We start from the raw sequence: 18,523 nt of genomic DNA, 5'->3' as shown, positions 1-18,523 counted from the left end.
TATTCAGGTCTATCTTCCTATTACTTCACCTGATTCCTTTAACATCCCCCACCAGTTTTGTTTCCTCTGTAAAGGAGAATGTTCACTAAGGTAGTTGTAATTTTTAGCATTACCACAGACTCAGGCTAGAAGAATGATTTATTGCACTGTGAATCCTGGTTTATGAAAAACGATCCCACGTCGTCCAGTGGTCCTCCATGGGAACGTCTAAGAATCACACACACACACACACACACACACACACACACACACACACACACACACACAAATCTCAAAGTGATTTTCCAAGCTGGGAAAATCCAGTGTCACTGGCAATTCAACAGCCTCCCCAGTAGGCCAAGACAGTGCCAGAGCCTAGTTGTTGATTTCCAATTCTAATTTCAAATAAATAAATTACCTCGGATCTATTCTTGACTTGGTGCATAAAGGATGTGGTTCAGTGTGGCCTCAGGGCACCCTGTTCTTCGGGAAGGGGTCATAATTATGACTTCTCTCTCTCTCTGCCTTCAGCTGGTGTCTCCCCCTAACTAAGGCTTCTTGGTACCATTGCCCCTCCTTCAGCTTCTCCTTCCAGCTCTCTAACTGCCTCTTTAGAGACTCTAGCTTGTGATACTCCCGGACTTGCTTCAACAATTCCTCCTGTAACTCCTGGTTCTCTCTGCAGACACTAGAGCAAATCTCAGAATTCACCTTCCTGGCTGTTGATGCCAAGGCCCGGGCCTTATTCTTCGCTTCCTTGGTTCTGCCCTGTCCCACCTGCAGGCATTTGAGTTCCTGCATCTGTCTGTCTAGGGGCGTCTTTCGCTGCAGGAACTGCAAGAATGCCTCTTGGTCCTTTTTAGCAGTCAGCGCTTTCATGTTCGCCAGCTCCTCCTGTAACGCCTGGATTCTCATCTCCTGGCCCTTCTTGACTGAGTTGATATGCTGCAGTGACTGAACCTGCTGCTTCAACTGGAACTGGGTGCTTTTTCCGTGCAAGAGCTGCTTTTGAAGGTCTGCATTTTGTCGGGCAAACATAAATGCCAGTTCTTGTCTCCTACGTCTCATCTCCCCGCATTCCTGGAAATACTCATTCCACAGGTCCTCGTGTTTCTTTTTACACAGATCATTTCGTTTCTTTAGGAATTTCAGGAAGTAGTTGTTCTCAGTCTCCAGGTAGAGTGTCTCCTGTTGCAGTACCTTGCTGTCTTGCAGCAGCAGTTCCTGCTGCCGCCGGGCCTCTTCTATATTCTTGCTCAGCTTCTCCAGGGCCTCAATTGTCCGACGTTTTACCTTATTCTCCAATTTTGTTAGCCTCTCTGGCTTGAAAAATTCATTTAGAATAGTGAGATACATTGATGATTGGGGAGATCTGGGACTCCGGACAAGCCTGGATGAAGAATAAAGGAAACCTTCCTTTATCTGTTCTTAGACACAATTGAGAAAACAAGAACCAAAAACTAACCCAGACCATTGTATTATTGTAATATGCATCCTCCCCCCCCCCCCCCCCCCCCCCCCGAGACAGGGTTTCTCTACATAACAGCCCTGGCTGTCCTGGAACTCTTTGCAGACTTTCAAGCCTTGAGCTCCCAGAAATCCACCTGCATCTGCCTCCTAAGTGCTGGGAGTAAAGGCGTGCGTCACCACTGCCTCGCCTTAGTTATGAGTTTTATCAGAGCAATAGAAACCCAACTAAGACAGGGTCTTTCACCAAACCTGATGCTCACTGACTAAGCTAGGCTCGCTGACTGGCCAATAAACATCTGGGATCTGCCTATTTCCATGCCCCCCTCCCAACCTTAGGAGTTACAGGCGTGTGTTGCCTTGCCCCGCTTTCTAAATTGGTTTTGGTGATCTGAATTCAGGTCCTCTTGCCATGTGGCGGATACCTGAGCTGCTGGACCATCTCCCAGGCCCTCCCTCTTCCATCATCATTGCCAAGCTTAGACCTTTCTCTCACATCAGTCTCCCTCCTCATCTTCAGTACCTACCTGGTTCTAGACTTCAGGCGTTTATCAGGGTGAGTTTGGTGTTCACTGGAGGTATTCGCCCAAAAACTCATGCTAGGTATCTGCCTTCTGCGAGCACAATTTTCAAGAGGTGTCTTTACTTTGGGGACAATATGATAGGACTTTGCATGGTTAGAGTTGACATCCCATGATATCTTGGCCTCACCTACCAAATTAGTCCTAATTGATTGACTGGATCTGTCCCCAGATATTGGGCTTCTGAATTTTGAAACTTGGTTGTCCTGCCCTCGGGATTCCATGTCTTCTCTTACTCGTGAGGAGTAGGGCCTTGCCCCTCCCACGTCGTAGTCTACTACCACCAACACTTGTTGAAGCGCCCTACACACCTTCTCAGTTGTCTGACCCTTCCATTTCTCAGGCACTGTCACCAGTTAGCCCCAGCAGGGTAAAACCCACAGATGCCTGACTAACCTACCACTGTCCCCTACTCCTCAGATTGGGGTCAAATGTTCCCTGCACGATGATCTCATGGAATGTCACAGAAGTCTCTCTAGTGATTTGGTGTCTCTATGGTGAGGGGCTAGACTGCAACTTCCGCTGAGTCTGAGACCTCATGGGACATCAGCCCACTGTGTGTCTGTTGGGAGTGGGAATGGCAGGAGTCCAGAAGAATCACCTTTCTAGAAATGACTACTTTGAGGAGACATGGTAGGGGCCTGGTGAGAGGTAGCCTGTGGCAGGAAGGTGGTCAGAGCTGAAGGGAAGGAGAGTCTCTGAGGTAGTAGAGAGTCTAGAAGGTTGGCTTCTGGGCAACTGGACTTCCACTCCAGTTCCTTCCTCTGGGAAACCTGGGATCCTAGCTTGGATCAGTTAGAGTTGTCTTCTGCATATTCCCAGTGCACAGCTGGCATAACTCTCCATGTTGTACAATGTCTTGAGGATGAAATAGATGCTTTTTTGGTTTTTCAAGACAGGGTTTCTCTGTGTAGTTTTGGTTCCTGTCCTGGATCTCACTCTGTAGCCCAGGCTGGCCTTGAACTCACAGAGATCCGCCTGCCTCTGCCTCCTGAAAACTGGGATTAAAGGCGTGTGCCATCACCACCCGGCAAAATAAACAGATTCTTAAAAGCCAGGGTTTAAGAATACGTAACTCGGGCCGGGCGGTGGTGGCGCACGCCTTTAATCCCAGCACTCGGGAGGCAGAGCCAGGCGGATTTCTGTGAGTTCGAGGCCAGCCTGGGCTACCAAGTGAGTCCCAGGAAAGGCGCAAAGCTGCACAGAGAAACCCTGTCTCGAAAAACCAAAAAAAAAAAACCAAAAAAAAAAAAAAGAATACGTAACTCGGGCCAGGCAGTAACTCAGTGAATGAGAGGGGCTGAGATGTAGCTCAGTTGTCAGAGTGCTTACCTGGTGTACAAGGAGCCCTGAGTTCAATGTCCAGCACCAATTAACGCTTGGTGTGACAGCACACACTAATCTCAACACTCTGGAGGTGGACATAGGAGGACCTCCTCTTCTACACAGGGAGTCAAAAGCCAGCCTAGGATACACGAGACCTTGTCTCAAAAAAAAAAAAAAAAAAAGCCAAGTGAATGAAAGGCTGGAGAGATGATGGATCAGTGGCCAAAAGCATTTGCTGCTCTTGTAGAGGACCTGGGTTCAGTTCTCAGAACCCATGTGGTGGCTTTAGAAAACATACATGGGAATTGGGGTATGTGGATGGTAGTGCAGTCTTGGATCGGCATTTAGTATTCTCTGATGGACCATCTTTCAGGACTGCACAAGTATAACACTTCTCTAGTGGTTTTCTGGAGCCAAATATGCCTTGATTGACACACCCAGACAGAATGAAGTATTCATCTGGTCAGCTCTGGGAAAATCATCACCAAGGCCCTGGGGAGTGTTCTTGAATCTTGTTCATGAGACGACCTGAGTTTGATCCCTGGAATCCACATGGTGGAAGATGAGAACTGACTCCCATGAGTTGTCTTCTGACTCCCTCAGGTTCACTGTGGCATTCACACACACACACACACACACACACACACACACACACACACACACACACACAATCAATCCATATATCTATATTATATGGATTACCATGCCCAGAATCCATCATGTCTCTTCTTTCTCTCTCTTTCTTTCTTTCTCTTTCTTTTTTCTTTCTTTCTTTCTCTCTCTCTCTTTCCTTCCTTCCTTCCTTCCTTCCTTCCTTCCTTCCTTCCTTCCCTTTCTTCCCTTTCTTTTTTCTGGCTCGTTGAGACAGGGTTTCTCTATATAGCCCCAGCTGTCCTGGCACTCACTCTGTAGACCAGGCTGGGCTCAAACTCAAGAGATCGGCCTACCTCTTCCTCCCAAGTGCTGGGATTAAAGTTGTATGCTACCACCATCCATGTGTCTTTTTTAATAGAACTAGAAATGTCACTTGCTGTTAATAGAAGAAATCCTGAGTTGTATAGAAATCTTTTTTTTTTTTTTTTGGTAATGACTTATTTTTATTTTCTGCTTGCATGTCTGATGGAGACTTAGTAATACACACACACACACACGTATAAATTACTATTTGTGCTGGTTAGGTTTTTGTCAACTTGATACAAGCTTGGGTCATCTGGGAAGAGGGAACCTCAACTGAGAAAATGCCTCCACCAGACTGGCCTCTAGGCATGCCTTGGGGGCATTTTCTTAATGGATGACTGATGTGTGAGGATTTGACCTGCTGTGGGTGGTGCCTGGTTTACAGCAAAAAACAAGCCGAGCAAACACGGGGGATAGACCAGAAGCAGCACTCCTCCATGCCTCAGTTCCTGCCTCCCAGGTCCTGTCCGGAGCTCCAGTCCCGGCTTCCCTTCGGGAAGGACTGTAAGCTGCAGAATACAATAAACCTTTTCCTCCCCAAAGTGCTTATGGTGTTTATCAGAACAACCCAAACCAAACCAGGCCAGTATCCCACCATGTGGCTATTCCATTTCATCCATCCTTCCAGATGGAAAAGATAATGTATCAGAGTCGGCTTTTAAAAAAGAAATAAGGGGTTGGAGATTTAGCTCAGTGGTAGAGCCCTTGCCTAGCAAGCGCAAGGCCCTGGGTTCGGTCCTCAGCCCTGGAGAAAAAAAAAAAAAAGAAATAAAAACATATCATAGTCTCAGATGTTCTTGCTTGGCATATGGCCCTCGTTCAAGGGCTGACTCAGTCCACCACCTTGCACACTTCTATCCTGTGAGGCATCATCTTAATTGCATCTAACTGGCAAAGAAGAAAGAAGTACGTGGTATACTTTCTTTTCCTTTAAAAGACGAATTTTACTCACACTCTTAGAGGTATTGGTCTATCAGACATGCAGGGTGTGGCAGACCAGAAAAGCCCGCATCCTGGCACCAGGAAGCAGGGAGGAGTTACTGTAGATGAGAACTTTCTCCCTGATGCTAGGGACCAAACAGGCCCATGTATGCGCTAGTCACCCATTAACCACAGCGCTTTACCCCTCACTTATAGTCATAGTCTTCAAAGCACACACATTCCTTCTACAGATTCCAACATGAGAGACACTAGCTGGCCACTCATTTACCATGTAGAGGGCAGAGAAGGCAACAAGAAATAGTCTAGTGATGTTTCCTACTGCCTGTGGTTTTAGAAGATGAGAAGAGATTTTGGTGGACAGTGGTCATCCCTGATAGGCATGTTGGGCAGCTCTGAATTCTAACCACACTCGCATCTTGTCATTCTGATACAACTCTCCCACACAGGTGGGCAAGAGGAGTCCCTCTGCACATACCTGGGACTGGCTCTTACTCTTCTGGTACATGTTCAGCTTTACTAGATATTGCCAAGTCATTTTCAAAGTAATTGTACCCATTTCCATTACATACACATGCACACACGTTCATATTGCTCAACATCCTATGTGTACCAAACACTGTTGCCCTTGTTTGTGTTATTCTAATGAATTTTAAAAGCTGAATACAGTGACCAGGCCAGGCTATGCCAGTCTTGCTGATTCCTGGCCTTGGGAAGGAAAAAGAAAAGGCCTGCTACAGGAGGCTCCCGGGAAACAGGCCATGCGCCCTGAACCCGCTCCCCTTTGCTGCCATCGTTGTGACCAGCAGATTTCAGGAGCCAAGGAATTATAAAAAGACTTGGAACTCCACCCCCGAGGCCTTGGCCATCTTCTGAGTCCCATGCGGTGTCAGCAAGGAGTATGACAGCAGAGAGGCAGCAAACAGAGCCACAGACTCTCTAAGTGAGTCATTTTATTTGCCATTGTCAAATATTATCCAAGTCCTTGTCACCGGAACTTGACACAGCTTCTCATTTCTCTTCTTCGACAACCCTCATCTACTACAGGAGCTTTAAGGGTGTTAAGGAGGAATAAAAACAGCACAAAGACGACATTTCCTCAACTTGTTTCAAAATGACCCCTTCTGGCAGTGCCCAATTCAAGTTTTAATGCCCCGTTATTGAAAAGTGGTCTTCACAAAGCACACATGATAAAGCTATTTAGAGGAGCACAGAGAACAGGGACTTGAGGGTGGCGAACAGCCTTTCCGAGTTTGAAAAGGTAGTATTTGTCCCCATCAAGGTTAACGTTGTGAGTGGCATATGCCACACAACAGGCAGGAAGAGAGGAGAACAGTATTTACACAGAAGGAGGAAGAGGAACCAGGAACACGACAACAAGGCTACTTACTCTAACCCATGTTCCAAAGATACCCACCCTCACAGGGAGAGAGCCCACTCAACACCACCAGACAGGCATGAGGTACAGAGAGAGACCATTCTTTCCCGCTCCAGAGAAGTATCTACATCTGGTATCCAAAAAGCTCACGATATAAAGCAGATAGAACTCCATATACAAAACAGTAGGACAGTATTCTCAGAGTACTCAGGGACAGAGGCGGGCCAATGCCCTGGCTGAGGACACACGTGGGCGTGGCCTAACGAAGAGGGCAAGCACACCTTGCTTTGCAACGCCAGTGGCCTTTCCAGAGGCCAGGGCACCGAGTCAACCCAGCGGGGGACTGAGTCGTTTCCCAACCCTTAAAACCAAGGAGTAAAGTCGAGCTTCCGGGGCACCGAAACCGGCAACCCAGCAAAGTGGGGCAGTGTTTACTACCCCTGCCCTGCCCTTGCTTCTCACCTTAGTGTTTGGGACAGACCCCTAAGGCTGTGTTTTCATGCCTGTGGGTCCAGTTAGTCCCTGCTCCAAGCATAGTGAGTGTCTAAGCTTTTTCATGCTAAATCATTTTCTTTCCTCAACAGTAAAATCAAATTACAGACAAGTATCCTCTGTCAGACTCTGCTTCCCGGGGTTCGGGGTCACACTATAATAAAAGCAGCGGCTCTCCTTTCTAATCCTCTATGTCACAAATGCAGAAAGATAAAACCTGTCATGGCTTTAAAAAGAAAATTAGTTTGGATCTGTTTTATGAGCTAGATGACGGAGTCACCACTAAATCAACAAAGACTCCAAGAACATTCATAACCCGGGCAGGAAAGAAGAAAGCCAGCCGAAGGCTTCTTAACCTTGCGCAGGGCTGGGGGGCCTGCAGATGCTTTTCCAGGGGGACCTCTTTGGACAACAGAAAAAGCAAAAGGACTCTAATGGGAATATGAATTTACTAAGGCGGGGGTGGGGGTGGGGGTGGGGGGGGTGAAAGTGAACTAGTCAGGAAGACCGTGAAATGGACACAGGGGAGCTGAGAGCCGCAGCCCAACAGCAACATCTGACAGCATCTTCACCCAGCCCCAGGACTCAGGCCTCCCCTGCACATGTCTCCATGACAACAGCATCACACCCACTCTCCTAGGAGCTAGACCAGTGTCTACTTCCTCCCTCGTTTGTGAGTGGTCTTGGCGGGCTCTGCTTTCTGGGACTGTGCCGGCACTGGCTCCTGCTCTGATCCCTTACACAAAGCGGACACCGCCAGTTCCTCATTCGCGCCCTGCCCCTTCCCTGCCCTCGGCTCCGGCGGGCTCTCTGGAGGCTCGGGGCGCAGCGGCTGCTGCCTCCTTCTCAGAGACCGCCGGCTCCCTTGCTGCTGCCGCTGCTTCTCCTCCTGCTGCTGCTGCCGCTGCTTTATCTTCATCAGCTTCTCGAAGCTCTTGGTGGTGGTCGGGTTTACAATGAACCAGTCCTAAAAGGGCGAAGCAGAAACGGGGGCCACTTAGAAACGCCATGAAGGAAACACGAAGGGACAGGAAGAATGGAGAGAAGGTAGTGTTAGGTAGACAGCATAGGAAGGAGGGGGCATTTTAAACTGGAGAAATCCAGTGTGCATCAGTTCTCTTAAGTGAGTACTGTGTAATGAATGCATGATTCTGTGTAATTTAATACGTGACCCAGACACAGGTGTGGCGGTGCGTGTCTGGACTCTTAGCACTCTTAGCACTTAGGATCATTTCTGGACACGCAGCAGGTCTGAGTGTAGCCTGGCTGCATTAAGACCTTGTCTCAAAAATCCAAAACCTGGGCTGGAGAGATGGCTCATCAATTAAGAGCCCCAGAGGACCCAGGTTCTGTTCCCAACCTAACAACGAACATCCCACAACCACCTGTAACTACAGTTCCAGGGGACCTGACATTGGCAGGCACCAGCACAAGGTGGAACATGTACTTACATGCAGGCACACAATTTTACACAGTAAGAGGAAAGGGAAAGGCTGTGATCATAAAGTGCATCTACTCCGCGTCATGTCACCTGTCACCTCCATTCCACCCTGGGATGGAAGCGCTGGCTCACGGGGATGCTCATGTCACGACACTACGGTGACAGGAGCGTGAATTTCCCATCAGAGCCTGAGTGCAGTTCTCTCCTCTGGCTTCCTGGAAGTCACTTCATCCCTTTGAGCCTCATTTAGAAAATCAGGGGGTAGTTGCACACACCTTTAATCCCAGCACCCAGGAGGCAGAGCCAGGAGGATCTCTGTGAGTTCGAGGCCAGCCTGGTCTACAGAGCCCTGTCTCGAAAAACCAAAAAACCCAAAACACGAAAATCATGGGGTTGAGGAAATTTATTATATTCTTCTGGAAATGCATACGCCTGACTCTAAGTAATCCAATTAAGTCTCCCAGGTGGGACTATCAACTCACTGGAAATAGGTAGGAGAGAGGAGCGCTACCACAGGACAGATCAGCACAGTCCCAAATGGGCAAAGTGAAGCCTCCCAACCACATGATGAAAGGTGACAGTCACTGGCCACCTATGCCTAATGAGCTCTTGAAACAGGGGAAGTCCAAACAGATATGCCTTCAGTGAAAACACACACAAGGACTTGGCAGCAGAACATGTCAATACCTCACTATTTATTTCTTTTTTCAGACAGGGCCTGATGAGGCCAAGATGAATGCATCTCTGATTCAGAGTTGTGTTATGCAGTAATATATAGAGCATCAAAAACTAGTTGTTGGTGGGCTGGATAGCTCAGTTATTGGGAGTACTGGCTGCTCTTGCAGAAGACCCAGCACCCATATGGTGGGTCACAATCATCTGTAATTCTAGTTTCGGGGGGCTACAGTCCTCTTCTGGCCACCAAGGGCACCAGGCACCACGTGGTACAGACAAAAAAACATGAAGGCAAAACAACTATCTGCATAGAATAAATAATAATACTCCCAGATTATTGGAAAACATTAGAACATCTGAATTTTTATCAGAAGAAAATGCTGTAAAATGGGGCTGGAGAGATGGCTCAGTGGTTAAGAGCACTAGCTGCTCTTCCAGAGGACCCAGGTTCAATTCCCAACACCCACATGGTAGCTCACAACTGTCTATAACTCCAGTTCCAGAGGATTGGACACCCCCACACAGACATACTTGCAGGCAAAAATACCAATGCACATAAAATAAAATAAAATAATTTTAAAAAAGAAGAAAATGCTGTAAAACAAGATCCAATATGTAAGTCCAACCTGGCTTCCAATTTGGTTAAGAGAATTTAATCAAAGTTAAGAGAATTATAGGGGCTCAAAGACGTCTAGCCATAGTAGGCTCAAATACCTTCACAGAAAAATACATTTACCACTCTTCTAATTTCTGAGAGCATTTGAACTCTAGCAAGTTCTCAACCTTAATTGCTTTGCCAGTCCTAGTACGTAAAGCCAGGGACAAGGTCCACTCCTTACAGCTTGAAGACGGGACACACAGGGCTACACAGACATTAGGGGGAAGTGGAGCCCGCACCTCAGCATGGACAGAGTTGATGTGATACTTGACGCCACTCTCTGACACAAATTCTTTCTGACACAGAAGACACTTGTATTTTCCAGCCACAAAGGTGCCCTGTTTGCAAGACAGAAAGAAGAGAGAATTAGGGGGAAATTCAGGAAAACATCCCTGGGCGTTGTGCAGGGACTGTGACAGATGAAATGAGGGCGTCTGCTTAATCAGAAACCTAGGAAACGGTCCAAAATGGGGATACAGTTTATGAAAACCATATCTATATAGATATAGCTATGAAAACCAGCTGAGACGAACTCTCACCGCTACACACCTGTCCGGATGCCAGTCTGCACCAACACCCACTGCCCTGCGACACAGCCTGGCATTCTCCTGCTTCCGATATGTTCCGAGCCACTGTTTCTACCTTCTTAGCTCCTTTTTGCTTCATATTTGGCTTTCCTTGATTCCTCTCCACCAATAATCAAACTCCCCAAGTTCGCTAGAGGCACCAGGCTCTGTCCTTCCCCCTGTGAACCATGGCGGAAACCGTGCCTTGGAAATCCCAAATAAGACGAATACCATCCATAGTATCTAGTCCAAGGACTCGGAAACTAGGATCAAGATGAAACTCCCCTACGCACTGCTACACAGACCTGGCTGACATGCCCACAACTCCCTCGGGGCCTTGAACTGAGACCTCCCTCTCCCCTCCTGAAGCCGCACATTTCAATGCTGCTCATGTTGTGTGAGGAGATACTTCTCAATGGGACTGGAAAGTGGACACCTGGGTCACCATGGAAACGATTCAGAGAGATGAGTGGTTGTTAGCCTGAGTCCCTGTCCTGCCTTCTAACCCATGGGGCCAGTAGAGTCGAGATGGGTTTGGAGGATCTTTGCCAGTCCAAACAAGTTTTCACGAAGATTATGGCAAAATGAGGCAAGGGAAGCCCAGCGTGTGAGGCCAGGGAGGAGAAGGCAGTCTCTGGTTGCAATTCCAAACTCATAGGGTTTTCTTCCAATTCCCTAAATGAGCATGGCATGACTCTGTCGACCTTTTCTGTATCCTAGATGCACCCTGCTATTCCATCTAATATGAGACCAAGAATGTCCATGATACTGAGGCCGAAGGGCAGCCTCTGAAGATGACGACCAACAGAATGACTAGCTGTTCACCTAGACAGAGTTCTCTTCCACGCCAGACTGCTGGAGAGGACGCATTAAGATAGTAAACTGAAAACGTTACAAACCAGTGTGCAGGAGCCCAGGTGAGCTTTAAGGCCAGATACACTGCTGTAGACAGCCTCACATCCCTGCAAAAGAGAAGTGAGGAGGTGAGTGCCGTACCACACAGGACCCTCTCTGAGCAATACGGTCCTTTACACTGGCCAGTTCCACATCAATCGCCAGTGCCCCAAACCAAATACTAAAAAGACACACACGAGAGGACAGAGGCAAGAAGGAAACCCAAAGGGAAGACGCTAAGAAAGGTGAACAAGTAAGCTTGAGCCGTGCCTTTCCCTGGCCCTCTCTCTGACATTTAACAGAATACCCAAAGTTTCGGCTATTTTTTTTTACTCTATTTTATTTGGTGTAAATATATCAACTACGTTTGTATTTATTCCCTCCAAAAGGACGACACTATCAGCTCTGGTACCAGTTTTAAAGATAGCAGCAAAATCTCTGCCACTCTATCATTGGAAGTGGAGTCCATTCACATTTTCTCTGAGTCTGGGGGAGCCCTACTGTGATGGTCTGAATTAAGAAATATTGCCCCACAGACTCCTGTCTTAGTTACTTGATTGCCGTGAAGAGACACCATTGACTAAGGCAACTGATAAACGAAAGCATTTAATTGAGGAATTGCTTATAGTTTCAGAGGGTTAGTTCATGACCATCATGGTAGGAAGGATGGCAGCAGGCAGGCAGGCATGGTGCTGGAGCAGTAGCTGAGAGCTTACATTATCCACAAGTTGGAAGCAGAGTCAAAGCTAGCTGGGAATGGCCTGGACTTTTGAAACCTCCAAGCCTGCCTGTCCCCAGAGACACACCTCCTCCAACAAGGCCACAGCTCCTAATCCTTCCCAAGTAGTTCTGCCAACTAGGAACTAAGCATTCAAATATAGGAACCTGTAGGGGGCCATTCTCATCAAACCACCACAGCTCCCATACGACCTTGGTCCCATTTGGTGGTACTATTTGGGAAGTGGTAGAACTTCCAGGAAGTGGAGCCTTGCTGGAGGAAGTGCATCACTGGGGGTGGGATTTAAGCATTAGTCCCACTCAATTTCCTGCCCGCTCTCTGCTTCAAGTTTGCTTTTGAGGACATGGACCTTTAGCTTTCTGTTCCTGCTGCCACACCTGCCACCCGCCGCCACACCTGCCACCCGCCGCTATGTTGCTATGCTTCCCTACCGTGATGGACTCTTGTCCCTCTAAACCCTGAGCCCAAACAGACCTCCTCCTATAAGATGCTTCTGGTCATGGCGTCACAGCAACAGAAAGGGAACTAATATACCTGTGATGCCTTTGACTAATGGGATGCTATGGAAGTGAGGCTGTACAAATTGTGCAGTGGGACCTTAAAAAACCTGCATCTTTTACTTCTGTGTCTGCAGTTAGTCACTTACACTCCCTACTGGTAATCCTGCTGTCCTGCAGATGGAGACGCCATATGGAGTGCCATCTGCTCAGCTGAATGCAGCTGCATGGGACATTCCAGTTCATGCCCCCATGAGTGATCTCAAATGATGCTGCCTATAGCCGCAGGGCTGTCCTGATGATCTCAACAGAATTATGGAGGTCCCCAATTCTCAACAGACTCAATAACTGTTGCACGTATCCACTAGAGTTCAAGGACTTTGTCATGAATCAACCAGTAACTAAAACAGCAGATTCTCCAGAAGCATTTGCTGATGTAATGACAGAGGAAGAGTCACCTGGTTAGGACACTGGATTCGATGATACTTCTTGATATCTGTCTTCCACTTATGCAGTACCTCCTGACTGAACGTAGGTAACCCAGGGCGAGTATATTTTAACTAGAAGACAAGAAACATTGCGAGAATGCAACTCCCAATGGTAACACCCCCAAACTTCGTGCCTACTGTAAGAAACGGATAGTTATTTCCACCACGCATGCCTGTGTGTGGGTATGTGAACGCGAATGTGGTGTCTGCAGAGGCCAGGGAGAGGCTTTGGATCTGCTGGAGCTGCAGTTACAGGCCGCTGTGAGCTGCCAAATGTGGGTGCCAGGAACAAAACGGGGGTCTTCTTCAAGAGCAGCAAGTGCTCTTAGCTACAGAGCTATCATTTCTGACTGCTCATCCATAGGACCGGGGTTCAATTCCCAGTACCCACATGGTACATATAAACAGCTCACAACTGTTTATAACTCCTGTTCCAGGGGATCCAATGCCCTCATACAGACATACCTGCAGGGAAAACACCAATGTACATGAAATAAAAATAAACAAATTAAAAAGGAAAATGCAAATAGAATAATTCAGGAAGTGGCACTGACCTTCTCAAAATGTAACTGTTCGTATGTTTGCCTCAGAGCCATGGCAACATCACATACACATACACAGTGGTGATTTGCATGAGAATGGCCCCTAGAAATCACTCCAGCTGATCCTGATGCCACGCCTCCCTGATCCACCACGCCACGATAATGATGGACTCTTACCCTTTGGAACTATAAGCCCCAAAGAAACTACTTCTTCTCTAAGTTACCTTAGTCATGGCGTTATATTACAGTAACAGAAAAGTGACTCATCATCTCAACCTCTCTCTCTCTCTCTCTCCCTCTGTGTGTGTGTGTGTGTGTGTGTGTGTGTGTATCTATGTATGATTAAATATGGGCTTTATGTGGGCACATGGATACCTACATATATACAGCATGACTCTGCACTGGCAGGACCCAGAAGCAATGAAAGCCAAGTAGGAATGAACTCACTTAGAAGATACTTAGCACTCGTATCTTCTACTCTATGGTCTAAATATATTCTCTTGTTAGGAACCAGCATAGCTTATATTAATGGTTAACTTCAGGAGTGGGGCAGGGAAAACACAAGCCAATCTTTCAGTATCTTATGGTGTTCAAAACAAAACAAAACAAAACAAGTGTGGGCTGGAGAGATGGCTCAGAAGTTAAGAGCACTGGCTGCTTTTCCAGAGGACCTGGGTTCAATTCCCAGCACATACAATTTACAATCATCTGTTAACTCAAATCCTAGGGGATCTGATGTCTTCTGGCCTCTGCAGATACCAGGCATGCATATGATGCATGTATATACATGTAGACAAACACTCATACACATAAATAAGTTTTTGTTTTGTTGTTTTTTGTTTTTCAATACAGGGTTTCTCTGTGTAGCCCTGGCTGTCCTGGAACTCACTCTGCAGACCACTCTGGCCTCGAACTCAGAGATCCGCCTGCCTCTGCCTCCAGAGCACTGGGATTAAAGGTGTGCACCACCACACCCAGTAATAAATATGTTTTTTAAAAGTAAAGAAGTGTTTAGGCACATCAAAAGACTCAGGAGTCTACTTGACTTACCTCTGATACTCCAATCTGGGTTGACTGGAGCAGAATTAGAACCTATAGCATAAAATAAGTATCTAATAGAGCGAGTCTCTATGCAGAGCTAAAGACTCTACATTTGCTGAGTCAACCAACTGCAACTCATGAAGACTGTGTATGGGGCTGGCGGGACGGCTGAGGAAAGGCACTTTCCTGATGACCTAAGTTTAATCCATGGGATTCACGTGATGGAAGGAAAGAATGGACCCTTCTTCAAGTTGTCCTCTGACACCCATATGCACCCCTCCCCATAAATAAAATAGAGTTTTTAAAAATACGTAAAGACCGTGTGTGTGTGTGTGTGTGTGTGTGTGTGTGTGTGTACGCGCGCGCGCGCTCATGTGCACAATGTAATTTTCAGATCCTATTCTTGTCACTAACTAATACAGTATAACAATTACTTTGTCTTTCCAGCACAGGGTCTCATGATGTAGCCAAGGCTGGTCTTTAACATGCATGCTCTCCCACTTGGTCCCCCCAGTGCTCCGTCTACCACCACACATGGTTCAGTAACACTTGTAAAACATTTACTTAGTATCAGCTAGTTAATCTAGACACGATTTAAAGTATACAGGAGGTGTGCACAGATTCTAGGCAAATACCATACCACCTGGTATACAGTGTTTGAGCATCCATAAGATGTTTGATCGTCCATAGAATACCATCCTTTGTGAGGTTTTTCTACAACTAACTCCTCATGAATTATGAGGGAAGGCTTTGCTGATAGTAATACAGTTTTCTCACGGTACAGTTTCAATGAATGACTACAAAAGCTCTGAAATAAGTGAAAGTGGGTCATTAAGTAGCACCACAGTTACACTTACTGTAGGAACGGTTCATCAATGAATGTATAAGACAGAAGACCTTTGTGCAGGCTTGGCCTCTACTCCATCTATGCAGTAATTGAGGGACCAGTGTAATTTTATCACTGAGTTACCCAGAAGACACACCCTTGCCAACTGACCAGTTAGCACCACAGTAACTTTTTGCTGATCACATCAGTACCATGTACCTTCTGACTCAATGCGTCAAGAAGGTCCAACATTGCCTGGGTGGTATTTCCACGGAAACCATATGGCCTTCAACCTAAGCTCGAGAGAACGCCACACAAATCCATACAGGGAAACATCTATAAAATATCGAGTAGCAGCGACACGTGACCTTACCTTCCGGTCATCGGGTACCAGGTCCTGGAGCACCTTCCTCTTTGGCCACTCCTTGGTCAGCTCAGCAGAGGCCAGCTCCTGCAGATGGTACACAGCTATCTTGGCCGAACGCCGCTGAACTCGGCCTCCGCCCTTTGATTCCAGACTCATCTCCTTCAAACAGTCTGTCTGTCCTGATTCTGGGAAGAAGACCTGCAAGAGTGAGCCGTGAAAACAAAGTGGCTTCAGTCACAGCCAGTGATTACACACAATGTGCTGTGGATATCGTTCTGTATAAATAAAACACTGATTGGCCATTGGCCAGGCAGGAAGTATAGGCAGGACAAGGAGGAGAATAAAGCTGGGAAGTGGAAGGCTGAGTCAGAGATCCTGCCAGCCGCCACCATGACAAACAGCATGTGAAGATGCCGGTAAGCCACGAGCCACGTGGCAAGGTATAGATTTATAGAAATGGATTAATTTAAGCTATAAGAACAGTTAGCAAGAAGCCTACCATGGCCATACAGTTTGTAAGCAATATAAGTCCCTGTGTTTACTTGGTTGGGTCTGATAGGCTGTGGGACTGGCGGGTGACAGAGATTTGTCCTGACCGTGGGCCAGGCAGGAAAACCCTAGCTACAGATAAAGTCTATGACACTAGCACAGGGGGTAAAGACAGGCAGAGCCTTGGAGTTCACCGGCCAGCCAGTCTAGCTAACAGGGCAAGTCCCAGAGTCATCGCGAGACTCCATCTTTAAAAATAAGGTGGAGTGAAACCGAGAAATACACTCAATGCAGACCTCTGACTTCAACATGCATGTTCACACATGTGCATGCACACCTACACATCTATGTGTACACACACACAAACACATCCACACACATATTCCCCCACCACACACAAAGGGTAAGGCAGAAGGAGGAGATAGCTCAGTCTGCTAAGGTTGATCCCCAAAGCCCACACTGCAAAGACAGGTGTGGTGGCGCACACTTATAATCACACCACTGGAGGAGCCGGGACAGGAGGACCTCTGGGGCTTTCTGGCTGGCTGGCAAGCCTAGCAGACTGGCAGACCATAGGCCGATGTCTCAATAAAACAGGGGGACAGCTACTGAGGAATGACACCTGCAGTTGTCCTCTGGCCTTCACATCTGCACACCCACATGCACCTGCACACAAATATGTACATGCACACACACGCACGAGCACACAGACAAGTATGAAAATGTAATATAAAAACGGAGTCAAGACAAAAAGAAAAAATGAAGAACAGAGACATTCCTACAAAAAAAATCTAAATAGGAGGGAATGTTTTAGTTTTAAAAATATAGTAATGGGGTTTGGAGAGACAGCTCAGCAGTTAAAAGCATTTGTTTCTTGCAGAGGACCTGGATTTGGTTCCCAGCTCCTACATGGTGGCTCACAACCATCCATAACTGCAATTCCAGGGGATATGACACCCTCTTCTGACTTCCATAGGCACTAGGCACTCATGTGGTGCATATACACACATGCAGGGAAAATATTCATGCATATAAAAGAAATCTAGAAAAAGATTAATATAATAACTAGAGTTTGGGGAGATGGTCGACGAACAAATTTCTTGCCATGCAAGCATGAGGATTGGAGTTTGTACCCCTAGCACCCACAGAAAAGCTGGGTAGGCACAGCAGCCACTGGTAACCCCAGCACTTAGGAGGCAGAGACAAGGGCAAGCTGGTTAGCTACACTATCCAGAACTGCTGAGCTCTGGGTTCATTTAGCAAGAGAACCCACCTCAATAAATAAGTACGTGATCAAGGAAGACAGTCAAGGTCAACTTCAGACCTTCACACAAGCACACATACATGCATGTGCACCTGCAAATACATGTGTGCCTACACACAGGCAAACACATATATGTTGTGGTGGTTTGGATGAGAATGGTCCCCACGAGCTCTGATGTTTGAATACTTGGTCTCCAGTTGATGGAACTGTTTGGGAAGGATTAGGAGGTGTGGCCTTGTTGGAGGAGGGGTGTCACTGGGGTGGGCTTTGAAATTTCAAAAGATTCTTGCCATTCCCAGTGCGCTCGCTCTCTCTGTCTGCTACTTGTAGATCAAGATGTGAGTTCTCAGCTGCCCTGCCATGATGAACTCTGACCCTCTGGAACCATGAGCCCGATTAAACACTTGCTTGTAAGTTGCCTTGGTAACTAAGACATATGTGCATCATACTCTCTTACTCTCCCGCCCCTCCACGGAAGAGACAACAAAAGAGAAAACAGGACACAAATGAGGAAGCAGGATCCACAGAAGACACAAGGGGGAGTGCCAGGCACAGCACATATCTTCAATGTCTTGAGAAGAATCAATACTCACAGGCCCGTGCTCTGACCTCATGTGATACGCAAGCCCAGCCTTTGACCTGTATGGTTTTCCACAGTGGTGACATTTCAGGGTCAACTTCTCCAGCTCGGCTGCCTCTTTGCCACATTTTCTAACATGGTACAGATATCCCATGATGCTGGTGAAAGTACTGGAGCAACTCTGAGCACAGGGATGAAGCCTATGTTAGATTCACACATGTTTCCCATGATCCCTCAGTTTCTCAGAAATCATCACACACCACAAACTACAAGATGTTCACCTGCAATTCCCATTGGCACAACCCTCCTTCTCCTAGGCAACCCTGTCTATGTGCCA

The 18,523-nt window shown here is 47.1% G+C and overlaps 2 protein-coding genes across 3 annotated transcripts in view; both read right to left on the bottom strand.

Annotated features, from left to right (window-relative positions):
* Window positions 1–447: 447 nt before the first annotated feature.
* On the bottom strand, window positions 448–2,266 carry Ccdc121 (coiled-coil domain containing 121). Its single transcript, XM_052747338.1, has 2 exons — window positions 1,974–2,266; window positions 448–1,369 (listed from the first exon to the last, which is right to left on the bottom strand). Exons 1-2 carry the CDS (start codon window positions 2,249–2,251, stop codon window positions 448–450), a joined length of 1,200 nt encoding a protein of 399 aa, XP_052603298.1. The 5' UTR covers window positions 2,252–2,266.
* Window positions 2,267–6,185: 3,919 nt separating this feature from the next.
* Window positions 6,186–18,523, bottom strand: part of Znf512 (zinc finger protein 512) — a 54,571-nt gene continuing 42,233 nt past the window's right edge. For both annotated transcript variants that reach the window (XM_052746160.1, XM_052746161.1), the window contains exons 9-14: window positions 18,200–18,367; window positions 15,860–16,051; window positions 13,048–13,149; window positions 11,359–11,421; window positions 10,133–10,231; window positions 6,186–8,086 (exon numbers count right to left, since the gene is read on the bottom strand). In XM_052746160.1, the coding sequence (XP_052602120.1) occupies window positions 7,775–8,086; window positions 10,133–10,231; window positions 11,359–11,421; window positions 13,048–13,149; window positions 15,860–16,051; window positions 18,200–18,367 (936 nt within the window). In that variant the 3' untranslated portion in view covers window positions 6,186–7,774. The remainder of the gene's footprint in view (window positions 8,087–10,132; window positions 10,232–11,358; window positions 11,422–13,047; window positions 13,150–15,859; window positions 16,052–18,199; window positions 18,368–18,523) is intronic.

The sequence above is a fragment of the Peromyscus californicus genome, unplaced genomic scaffold (genome assembly GCF_007827085.1).
Source record: "Peromyscus californicus insignis strain IS unplaced genomic scaffold, ASM782708v3 Scaffold_1__1_contigs__length_55948999, whole genome shotgun sequence".
Taxonomy (NCBI): domain Eukaryota; kingdom Metazoa; phylum Chordata; class Mammalia; order Rodentia; family Cricetidae; genus Peromyscus; species Peromyscus californicus.
The sequence above is the reverse complement of the archived record's forward strand: the minus strand, read 5'-3'. Positions and strand labels throughout refer to the sequence as shown.

Excerpts from the sequence above, each read along its gene's own strand:
- Ccdc121 (XM_052747338.1), bottom strand. The coding sequence starts at position 2,251 with ATGGAATCCCGAGGGCAGGACAACCAAGTTTCAAAATTCAGAAGCCCA. Across the intron at positions 1,370-1,973 it reads CGCCTGAAGTCTAGAACCAG|GCTTGTCCGGAGTCCCAGAT; the intron begins GTAGGTACTGAA and ends TTCTTCATCCAG.